The sequence below is a fragment of the Sycon ciliatum genome, chromosome 3 (assembly GCF_964019385.1).
Source record: "Sycon ciliatum chromosome 3, ocSycCili1.1, whole genome shotgun sequence".
Classification (NCBI taxonomy): domain Eukaryota; kingdom Metazoa; phylum Porifera; class Calcarea; order Leucosolenida; family Sycettidae; genus Sycon; species Sycon ciliatum.
In genome coordinates, this window is record NC_088645.1 from 13,838,350 (window position 1) to 13,850,462 (window position 12,113).

General features: G+C 44.5%; 1 protein-coding gene across 1 annotated transcript; it reads left to right on the top strand.

Moving 5' to 3' along the window:
* The first annotated feature begins 735 nt into the window (after positions 1-735).
* LOC135811489 (uncharacterized) lies at positions 736-1,943 on the top strand. Its single transcript, XM_065324727.1, has 3 exons — positions 736-874; positions 1,139-1,429; positions 1,577-1,943. The coding sequence occupies exons 1-3, from the start codon at positions 757-759 to the stop codon at positions 1,900-1,902; spliced, it is 735 nt and encodes a 244-aa protein (XP_065180799.1). The 5' UTR covers positions 736-756; the 3' UTR covers positions 1,903-1,943.
* Positions 1,944-12,113: the final 10,170 nt, after the last annotated feature.

Genomic DNA, 12,113 nt, shown 5'->3' on the forward strand with positions numbered 1-12,113 from the left:
AAAAGAAATTAAAGCAATAAAAACTGCTTTATGGCAGTTTTCTAAAAAAAGTTATTGTGTTCTAGTCCATGGACCCCGTCTCAAAAGTAAGAAATTAACGAAATGTGATAGCCGAAAATTAAAATTTCACACAAAACCTCACAATAATCACACACAGGATGCGAGACGACCTTTTCCCCTCGTGGTCCTCTTTCATATGCAAGCATGTTGGCGCAGTACATGTACTTGTATAAGTACAAGTGTCGGAATAAACAAGTGTTGAAAGCCGTACTATTAGATCTTCAAGTGTCGTGATTATTGTGAGGTTTTGTGTGAAATTTTAATTTTCGGCTATCACATTTCGTTAATTTCTTACTTTTGAGACGGGGTCCATGGACTAGAACACAATAACTTTTTTTAGAAAACTGCCATAAAGCAGTTTTTATTGCTTTAATACGCATTGATGTGCAAGCCTTTTCTTGCAGAAAATGGCACTAACCAGGGAGTCGTAAAATACCGGGAGGCGACACGAGATGCACAACCGCGTCGGATGATTGCCTCAGCTCGGGCACGAGTGCTGAGACCTCACGCGCTGCATGGCGAGGGACTTCCCATGAGGTCAAAGCGGCGCAGGTCATGCCAAAGGACGCGTTCGCTGTTTGGTCCAAAAAATTTGAAAACTCAATAAAATTATCCTGCACACAACGAATCCAGTGTCAGCAGTTCGTTTTGTTTTCTAAGTAATAATACTTTGTGCCTTGGCCTTCGAAGTAAAGGATGATGGAGCTTGACAGAGATGACTGCCAAAGTGATGAGTCCACCGTGGAAGATGTAGATGACGCCACGTATTCACTTGGTGACCTGAGTTGTGGGGATGTTCAGCTGTGGGCTACAGGTGAGATTCTTTCGTTTGCATGTTTTTGTCTCTTCCTTGTGGACACGAATGTATAATCTGTAGCATACCTAAGTGCCCGAACTGACCCGATAAATTAGGTGGTCGACACCATCCTTTTCATCCTAGTCTGCCCACGATGCATTGTCTGTTCACTGTGACAGGATATTTATTGAAGTCCTGAAAATTTACGTGTGTACCTAGTATGTATCATCACCGTAGATGATGTAAACCTCCATCCTCAAACCATACTTTGTCTATGTGCAGATCGATGTAAGAGTGGTAGTGCCATCATGGTGTACAGGCCTATGGAAGGTGCAGTGATCCATGGAATTTGCAAACTGCTGACAATGAGACAGGCGAGTGTTACTGAGGCGACGGAGTCATTCCTGCATGTTATTATGACACGGTTACACAAGGCATCAGGTACTGCAAATCTGCTACGCCAGGAAGTGTGCCAGCTGAAGGCATGCAAGGGTGCTGATATTTCGCAAGCATGGCAACAAATGCTGTCCGTCATCGCAACAGCTATTCCCGAAGTGAAAATCAATTGTGAAGGTCAGTGCGTTTTGCATGCATGTTGGAAAAAAATTGGCTTCTGACTAGGTATGCAGACTAGGTATGCAAACGCTGGCTTTTGAATACTAGTACAGTCTCTGCAACCACCAGTCCTTATATGTTGTCTTTTTCTTTTCTCTTCTTCAGATTTGGAAGTTACATCTGCTGTGCTAGCGAATCTGATAAGCTACCTGCATGCCACGGCTGCCGCTGCTATCAGGAAAGCGTCAATAGCACCATCCAAAGCTGCTGAAGCCATCCCCGAACCGGTGATTGACAATTTGTCTCACCTTGCTGAAAAGTACCATGGTGGTTGGTGCTTGGTGGCCGTGCGGCGTGAGCTGGAAGGAGCAAGGTGTCGCAACGACAACTTGCTGCAGCTTATACCTTTATTTGGCAAGGATGCCGTGACAAGCCTTCAGCCTTGTTTGGAGAATTCAGGTGGCCCGGCGTGGCTCGGAAGCTCTGTATAAGACACCATACGTCACAGATAAAAACAACTGAACCAGTGATATGTGAATTTTGCGCTTGTGTGTGTGTGTGTGTGTGTGTGTGTGTGTGTGTGTGTGTGTGTGTGTGTGTGTGCGTGTGTGTGTGTGTGCTTCTGTGATAAGTGGTATAAGCAGTCCACAGGGTATTCACCTTGAGTGCATTCGCCGATAGTGTGACTTTCGTCGCACAGAACCTTCTTCAGTTGGTCAGGTGACTCGGCGTGGCTCGGAAGCTCTGTATAAGACAAAATACGACACAGATAAAAACAACTGAACCAGTGATATGTGAATTTTGCGCTTGTGTGTGCACGAGCATGCATGTGTGTGTGTGTGTGGTGTGTGTGTGTGTGTGTGTGTGTGTGTGTATGTGTGCTTGTGTGTATGCTACTGTGATAAGCGGTACAAGCAGTATACAGGATATTGACGGGTATTCACCTTGAGTGCATTCGCCGATAGTGTGACTTTCGTCTCAGAGAACTTTGCTCAGTCGGTGAGGCGACTCGGCCTTACGTTTCCTGAAGGCAATGTGTTCAGAACAGTTATGAACAGCTATGAACAGTTAAGAAATGACTAATATTGTTTGCAGTTCATGGGCCATATAGATGTGAAACACTTTGAATGCAGAAGAATGAGGATAGTGGCATCAAATACTGCATGGATTCTGTTTGATATGCTACTTTTTTTCCCTTCCATGGAAAGGTGAGTACATCGTCGAACTTCATCTCGAAACTTCACACAAACCTAGAATGGAACTTGGACAACATGAAGGGGCCATGGGCATGGTGTGTTTAGTGGAGAACTATTCCGAAAACAGGGTGTCATTCGCATTGACTCAATTCAAATTTGAGTACATTTCGTGAATAACTTACCTTGACATTCCGTCGTCTCCAAAGCAGTGAACTTCCAAAAAAAAATTAAAAGCCACGGCTCAACCTAAGGTAATGCGTGGTACGTATCAGAAACAACCAGCTTTCGCTCTGGAGATCCAGAATAGCCTCGAAGCATATAGCAAAAACAATTGAGAAAAAGAAGATGACGACGACGTTTCAATCACGCTTCAAATTTCGCGGGTCGAGTGCGGCAATCCTCGGATCGTGAAATGTGTGGCGTGTCGCCTCCCGGTATTTTACGACTCCCTGGTAATATCAAGAGTACATTATAGCAATAAAAACTGCTTTATGGCAGTTTTCTAAAAAAAGTTATTGTGTTCTAGTCCATGGACCCCGTCTAAAAAGTAAGAAATTAACGAAATGTGATAGCTGAAAATTAAAATTTCACACAAAACCTCACAATAATCACAACACTTGAAATGCTGCTTTCAACACTAAACTTGTACTGCACCAACAATTGGCAACATGCATGCATAGGAAAGAGGATCACGAGGGGAAAATGTCTTCTGCATGTAGCTTTTCATTCTGTGTGTGATTATTGTGAGGTTTTGTGTGAAATTTTAATTTTCAGCTATCACATTTCGTTAATTTCTTACTTTTTAGACGGGGTCCATGGACTAGAACACAATAACTTTTTTTAGAAAACTGCCATAAAGCAGTTTTTATTGCTATAATTTCTTTTGTTTTTTCTGTCACCATGTACCAATCAATGGAATGCCCTATATCAATATGTAAATGATGGCCTTCACATCATATCAATACCATATTATACGCATTGATGTGCAAGCCTTTTCTTGCAGAAAATGGCACTAGCATAATGCATGTTCTTCTGTGGGGAAACATGTGAGCAGTGGTGGTGATACTTTTTTATACGGAGGCCATTCTGTGCATGTTGCTGTTGCAGAATTTCATGAAATTGTCTTGCCTTTCAGATTTCTCCACCCTCAATCTGGCTTTTCTCGGATTGGCTATCTCGCTGCTGACCGGTGGAATATGCTGCCTTCCACTGTTCGTACTTGTACCGATTACCGCTCATTTATTCGCTCATGCATAACCTTCCTAGGGGCTCCCGTAAGAAGACCATAGGTCTGTGGGAAACACCCTAGTAAAATAAAAGTTAATAATAATAATAATAATAAATAATCAGATTTATTTGAGAAATGTAGACATGCGCCAGGTGCGTGTCGCAGATGTTTTTGTTGATTCTGTGTTTATAATGATTTATAGTCATGGGTTATCGTGATAAGGTCATCCAGCATCATATTGAAACTGAAATCGTAACCGTGTCGATGTCGATACAACTTTTCGAAGTAGTTCAATGACTTCAAACTGTTAGTCCACGATTGTCTAAAACAACACAGCAAAGGAGGAACAATAAACATGTATTAAAATGTAAACGAATACATTGCTGAGTCCAAAACCTCGTTCCAACAACTACACTGATCCTGAGGAGAAAAGGGGCAAGGCTATGGTTGGAGGTACTGAGAGATAAACAAGGCACTCCACAATAATAAAGTCTTACACATCTTTTGGTGAGTATGAATGATATCTAGTCCTCTTTAGGACCTCTTTAGGACGAACACCAACGGAACGATGGTATTTATTCTGTGAGCTTAACCTATTTTATAACCAGAGAACACAAATATATCTCCAATAGACATACGAATAGATTTCTTCTACAGCGAAAGATTCTTAGCCACACCGACTCATTGACTCGTCTCGTATGAAACAATTGAGTCACTAGAGAGATTCTGCAAAACGAAATGCGTACAAACTTTCGCTCTACATCATGAAGTGCGAAACTTGCAGGGAACGCGAAATGAACTGTCGTAGGAAATTTCGTGAGATCGGGTCATGGCATACGTGCACTTGGCCCGCGCAAACTACGAAAATGTGCAGAACGCAAAGTTCGTGCAAAAATTCGCACACACTTTCGCAAGGACTGTCGCGAAACTTCGTTCGAATTTTCGTTTTGCAGAACCTCTCTACTGAACCTTTCTTTAGCAACATGACGGCAACTGAAACAGCAACAGAGAAAGTACGATACATGTACTCCACATTCTTACAGGTACTACAAACAGATTGCAGATCGCAATTCTTGCTTTGGCGGCACGAAACTTTATTTGGGGCAGTGCAATCTCGGCGGTACTCACAAATCAAACAGCCCAGACTTGAGTAAACAAATCCAATCATACAAGTTCGAGATTTTCACGAGACTGCGCCCATTGGCTTGTTTCGTATGAAACAAACAAGTTACTGAACCTCTCCACAATAGAGATTTCCCCTGATATGCGAATTTATTTTGCAAACTCGGTCAATTGGTACTTGAACCTTTCCCTCCAGATTGGGAACTGCCAACGATAGTATGCCACTGACCAGTGCCTTACTTGTAACGTACCAATGTACAATGAATATGAGTATTTCGACAACACATCTAACATAAGCCTTACCGTCAAGAAGTTGAACTCGCGTTCTTCGCACACTGTAGACAAGGGCAAAGAGATAAAAATGGATCTAAATCCGAATAAAATCAGCACACGTTTCCGTAAATGAAAGGTGAACATAAGCAAATGAATCGAAGGAAACCGGTCAACTTAGAGATCACCTGTCATCGAGTATTCCGTAAAAGGCGGCCTCGCAGCTCGGCAGCAGAAGAGCAAAATTTAGAAAAGAGATCCTGTCAACTTTTCCATTATTAATTTCCGCCCTAAAATCAGCACACTTTTCCTGAATGAAAGAGTCAACACAAGCAGAATCAAAGGCAACTGGTCAACTCACCTGTCATTGAGTAATATTCCGCGAAAGGAGGTCTCAGCAGCGCCGAAACGAAATAAGCCAGGCCAGGAGACGAAATATCCGAAACAGTTCATGCAAGAAGCAGTTCCAAAGAAGGAAGTAAAGTAGTTCCTCGCGCATGCACATCCGAACACGGATCCGCGGACTGCATGCACTGAACACAATGTCTGCCGTGCACGTGCACAGCACACGGCTACCACGCGTTGGTAGATCTAATACCGAGCACCTTACGTAGAGACTTACGTAGCCTAAGTGAAATACCGAGCACCTTACGTAGAAACTTACGTAGCATAGCGATGTCGTTTTTTCTGCCATGTGAACACAATAATAGAAAAGCTGACAGGATCGCTTTTCTAAATAACCCCCCAGAGTGTGCAACGCCGATCCAGCTCTGTGTAGGGTCTTGGTCGAGCGGAATCGGATCTTCTGATGTCATGCGTACACTTCACACCAGCGCAAGGCCGGTCTCGAGGCAGGGCACCATTGTTTTTGATCCTATTATAGAGTACCCGCGACTCCCCGGGTTCCCCTCAGATGTGTACGGTATTATGACGCAAAGATCCGATTCCGCTCGACCAAGACCCTATGCAGAGCTGGATCAGGCGTTGCACACTCTGGGGGGTTATGTACTCTTGGTGATATGATGTGAAGGCCATCATTTACATATTGATATAGGGCATTCCATTGATTGGTGACAGAAAAAACAAAAGAAATTATAGCAATAAAAACTGCTTTATGGCAGTTTTCTAAAAAAAGTTATTGTGTTCTAGTCCATGGACCCCGTCTAAAAAGTAAGAAATTAACGAAATGTGATAGCTGAAAATTAAAATTTCACACAAAACCTCACAATAATCACACATAGAATGAAAAGCTACATGCAGAAGACCTTTTCCCCTCGTGATCCTCTTTCCTATGCATGCATGTTGCCAATTGTTGGTGCAGTACAAGTTTAGTGTTGAAAGCAGCATTTTAAGTGTTGTGATTATTGTGAGGTTTTGTGTGAAATTTTAATTTTCAGCTATCACATTTCGTTAATTTCTTACTTTTTAGACGGGGTCCATGGACTAGAACACAATAACTTTTTTTAGAAAACTGCCATAAAGCAGTTTTTATTGCTATAATAAACCTTTGAAGGGAGCATGAAAACACGCAAACGCATAGCTGTGTATACATGTACATTGTGCATGCACATGTACTGTATGTGTGTACATTGTAGACCCTAATTTGTGTTCCTCTGTGTGTCTTGGTGTGTCGTCAATGCTGTATTCGACAACCGTAAGCATAAGGAAAAAGTTGCCGTTGTACGCGCTCTTGTGTGTAGTATGTGTGCCGCGTTCAGTTGCTGTCTAGTATGAGATATCGGTACATGTAGCTGGGCTGGTGGTGCGTATTGCCTTGATGCGGATCACCTAACTCGTGGCCTTCTAAAGCCCGTCGAAACGCAGGTCGTTTCAGATGTATGGTCTCGTGGTGTGCGTGTGTGTGTTGTGTGTGTGACTGTGTGTGTGACTGTGTGTGTGTGTGTGTGCATGTGTGCGTGTGTGTGTCAAAATGCATGCCGTTTCAGATTTATGGTCTCGTGGTGTGTGCCTGTGGTAGGGACCGGCGGATTCTACTCGAAAAGGTGGCAGATTCTGCTCGAAAAGCAGTGAAATTGGCAGAACCATACAAACCTTATGGCGGGCAATTCCTCGAATTCTGCTCCATTTCTTTATCCACATACCAAATATGCATGAAACTTACCAGAAAAAGTACCGAATTCTGCCGGCAGAATCCGCCGGACCCTAGTCTGGGGGGGGGGGTGTATGTGTGTGCGTGTGTGTGCGTGCGCGCGCGCGCGCGCCTGTGTGTGTGTGAGTCTGTCTGTCGCGCTCACAATATCTCGTTTTCTGCTTATGAAGCTACATGTACATGTATGTGTTACTTGTAGAAGATTACAATGTAGAGGTGATTGTCTGCTTTGCGTTCCTCTCTGCTTGGCCTGCATTATCAATTTATCAGTACTGGTTTTTGCTCTTCACACGTACACGTACACGTACCCCCCCCCCGCACACAAACAAACACACACACACACACACAAACACACACACACACATACACACGCGCACGCATGCTTATGTATACGGTTTCAGTTTGAAAAATGCAAAGTGTCCTGTACATGTGTGCGTCTGATGCATTCACACGAACTTCAACGGTCTATGCATATACCATGCACGCGTCACTTCTCCTTTGAGGAAAGAAAACCAAAGCATATCAATGCAATCACACATGTACATGTATACAAACTTTTAAAAGTGTGTGAATGTACAACGTACGTTTGTCTTGTTTATGCTGTGTGTCACTTTGCTCTGGGCATGGAAATTATGTCGTAGTTGCGAATTGTCGTTATATACGCAGTGGTTATTAGAGAAGTTGACTGTATGTGAATGTACAAAGTGCGTTTGTCTTGTTTATGCTGTATGTCACTTGCTCGGCCACCCGTGTTGCGTTCTCTCTGTTTCGGCTATTGCTACTGCACTGTTCTAGCCAGATATTAGTGTTGATAGGGAAACCGAGTGCGAACCTGGCTAGGCTTTGTTGGTGAGGTACTCTCATGTGTGCGTATCCATGCTCGTTTGTATTCCTCCGACGGTGTGGCACACACACGTGATGTATGCGAAGTGTATCCGCATGTACGAACAATGTGTGTGCATCCGCGGCACGCATGTTTGGCATGGTTGTGCTCCACGTGTGCATGTAGGATCTAAACGTGTGTAACGCAAGCGTGTGGGGCACACCCATTACGTCTGCGGCACCGTGACATGGCCAGTATGTGATGTCCGACACGGGTATGCAGGAGTGGCGCGTGGGCGTGTTCGCAGTGTGCACGTCTATACTCCAGCGTATTGTCCACTTTCCTGGTCCCAGGAGTGTTTTGGATCTGTGGAAAACACGTGAACTGAATACAGTGGAGTTAGTTTGAACTCTTGCGTGCTTTCTGTGCACAGGTTTATCTACGGAATTGAGTATGGTCAAGAAATGCGTCTGAAAAACCTGGAGCACCATCGATTTTGCCATAACCATTACTCGAATGTCCGAGAGCAGGGTCGAGGCCAACCACATTGTCGAAAATTACACCTGTTCACGCCCTCCTTTCAGGTTACTGGCTCGTTTTCGCCGACTGCTCTGAATCGTACGAAAAATTCAAATGTTCTCCGCCGAATGGCACCATCACAAAGTCTTTCGGATCATTTTCGATATGCACCTCGCGAACATACCACCTTCCTGCACCCATACACCACAAACAATGCATGCTCCATTCGACGAGGTGGGTGTCATGAGTGTTCTTTCACGTCAGTCGCCGAAAGTCATTTCAGGGTGAGAATCGTTCTCAAGAAAAAGATCGCAAAAATCAGTGTAAGTCTCGATGGAACGCTTGAGGATGGACTGACACAGGATGAAAAGCCAGACGACCTCTTCCCCTCGTGGTCCTCTTTCATATGCATGCATGTTGGCGCAGTACGTACAAGTGTCCGAATAAACAAGTGTTGAAAGCAGTACTTTAGCTTAAAACTAAGATCTTCAAGTGTTGTGATTATTGTGAGGTTTTATGTGAAATTTTAATTTTCGGCTATCACATTTCGTTAATTTCTTATTGCGGGCAGCTGTATGTGGCCAGCTGTGTTTGATGGCACGGTACGGTACGGGAGACGGTGTCGTATTACCCTCGATCGTACCTGTCCCGTACCTATCCCCTACCGTTTCCCGTAGCTATGCAGAAGACGTTACTTCAGTAACGTCTGGCGCTAGCCAGGGTCCACACAGCTTTAATTCCCGTAGTTATGCAGAAGACGTTACTTCAGTAACGTCTGGCGCTAGCCAGGGTCCACACAGCTTTAATTTGGTGTTTGTTTGTTTGTTTGTTTGTGTCACGCCTGGCGCTATCCCGTATCTATCCCGTACTGTACCGTACCAGCAAAGACAGCTGGCCACAATATTTTTGTTTGTTTGTGCCATCGACATGCCTGGCGCTATCCTGTACCTGTCCCGTACCATCAAGAGTACGGTACCATCAAGAGAATGAGTATATATGCGAAGTGTATCGGGGGAATGCATTCAGTGCAGTAACATTTTGTGTGGATTTGTGTGCGAGGCCGAGATCCCACTAGCAGGCTTGCTGGGCCGCCTGTCGACCAGCCCGGGAATCGCATGTAGGCCGATAGCATAATAATTATAACGTATATACAGTCATGTAGATGTATAGCAGGGAGTCATATTATGTAAACGACTCCCTGCTGTATGGGAAGATTTTCTGGAAAGAAATACGAAGTAGGGAGACGAGTAAATGCAATCAGAATGGATTTCTAAACTCGTCTTCTGCGCAGGTTCTCGCGCATCCTACGTTCGAGAAAAGTGCATGCGGAGTTGGCGTAGCGAGCTTGTAGCGCACTCCAGTTTCGAAGGGTCCAGCTCGAGCATATGGCCTGAGTACGAAACTCTCGTACTCGAGTCTAGAGTGTGAGCTTTTTTCTTCTTTTTTTCACTCCTTCACTTGGCTACTTTTTTTGAGGTGCATTTTTTACTTGTGGAAATTGTCACCTGTCAGAGAAGTTTTGGGATGTCCCTTGCAGCAGGCACTGCCCATGCCCATGGTCGGCTTCGGAAAAAGAGTAGAATAAAGGCGTTGGAGTCTATGTGGATGTCTTGGAAGGAATGGGGGACGGCACAGACGGGTACGTGAATGTGTAAAACCTGAGTATTTTGTATTTTCGTTGAATTGGTTCAAGTAGTTAGTTACTTGGCGAGTCCCTTCCACAGTAGAACGCCATCCTTCACAAAATTTGTCTGACTATTTTGTCAAGAATGGCCGTTCTATAATGATCAATTGACTCTGAAGCCAGTGGATTGTGGAGGTCGCCCTTGCATATGAATTGAAATGGTCACGAACGAACGAAAGTATTTTTGATTCGAACATGTACTGGGCAACGTGGTTGCATTGTGTCAGTAGAGGGTACTACTGTAGTATCTCACCATTTCTTTATGGTAATCGCTGTCCACCAAGAACTCTCCTATAGTTATTGCCACGGCTTGATCGCAGCGGTACACTGAGTTTTTGTTGAGAAATTCCTTCAATTTATTGTCTTATCACTCAGTGCTCGAGCGTTTTATTTAGGATGCATTTTTTAGAGATTGATATTTACCAGTATGTGTTTCACATCACTCCTGACGAGAATAAGCATTTGAAAGCAACACTGGCTGACAGCAACCATGCTCCCCAGGCTCAAGTGTGTGTGTGTGTGTGTGTTACAAGGGTGTGCATGGCAATTTGGTAGAGTATGTGTGAACACAAAGTACACTATATTCACAAACTCAAGTACATCGCAAAATTGTGCCTTCGTATAGTATATGGTGCCTTCATAACTTTGACTAGCCCTAACCTGCTGTTTGACAGGTGTGTCATTGGTGAATGTACATGTATACTGTCTCTCTTCACAACTACGTGCATGTAACACAATATTTACAGTGCACTTGCAGTGTATATAGCTAGATCAATGCACAGTAATCAGTAAATTTTGGCTGCCTTTGTCACATTATCATATTCACGCGACGTACATTCTAAATCATCGAAAATGCCCAAACCTATTTCTACGTGTGCAGAAGAAGATTGAACACATTCTTTCCTTGCATCTGCGCCTTGATCCTTGAAGGATGACCGTGTTCCTACGGATGCGGAAAACTCGGCCTCTAGCCGAGTCTGACGCGAACCGTGAATTGTTTTCCTTGATATTGGTGGATGGCATCAGTCACATCTAAGAGTGACACTCTATCTCAAACATATTTACGCAAAGAAGTAGTAATCTTATTTTCATTGGAGCGATGGTCTGCAGGCGTGCGATCATGTGTGGGCCTTGTGTGTGTGCGCGTGTGTGTTTAGTCACTGTTTACGCGCACGTTTGTGAATGTGCGTGTGTGTGTGTGTGTGTGTCTGGCCTGGTATGGGGTTGCTCAGGATAGTTCTGCATGGCGGGTGGACGGTACTGTCTTATCTGCCATCGGTCGTTTCGCCAGCCAGGTGACAAACAAGGCACAAATGTGGCGCAGAGCGAAGTCTCCCCATCCAGGATCAGCGTGGTGCTGTGCAGTGTGGTACATGCAGAAGGTGGTTTCTCTCTCGTGGTGGCTTGCGTGTGCATCATTGTTTGCCCCTGGAACCATCGAAAGTGTCCGCGCCGGCATCATCTATTCCGCTCAGCTTCCAAGCTTCTCTCTTGTGTTTGACATGCAATCGGCAATTCAAGTCAGCGCCTGGTTTCAGACGTCACACGTGCGATCGTGGCCATCGGGCAACCAAGTCGGACAGAGCGTCATAATGGTGTCCGCTGTTCTCGCTGCAGCCGTCAGTTCCGTCGACAGAGTGACCTGAGTCGTCATCTTCGTTTCTGCTCCTGACAATGACTCTGGCTTCTTTCGGAATGGTGTGGCCCGTGGGCAACCATGCTACAGTGGCAGTAGTAGTAGTAGTAGTAG

Bases quoted from the DNA above. Each gene is read 5' to 3' on its own strand.
- LOC135811489 (XM_065324727.1), top strand. From the start codon at position 757: ATGATGGAGCTTGACAGAGATGACTGCCAAAGTGATGAGTCCACCGTG. The intron at 875-1,138 runs GTGAGATTCTTT...GTCTATGTGCAG, and splicing joins TGTTCAGCTGTGGGCTACAG to ATCGATGTAAGAGTGGTAGT. The intron at 1,430-1,576 runs GTCAGTGCGTTT...TCTCTTCTTCAG, and splicing joins AGTGAAAATCAATTGTGAAG to ATTTGGAAGTTACATCTGCT.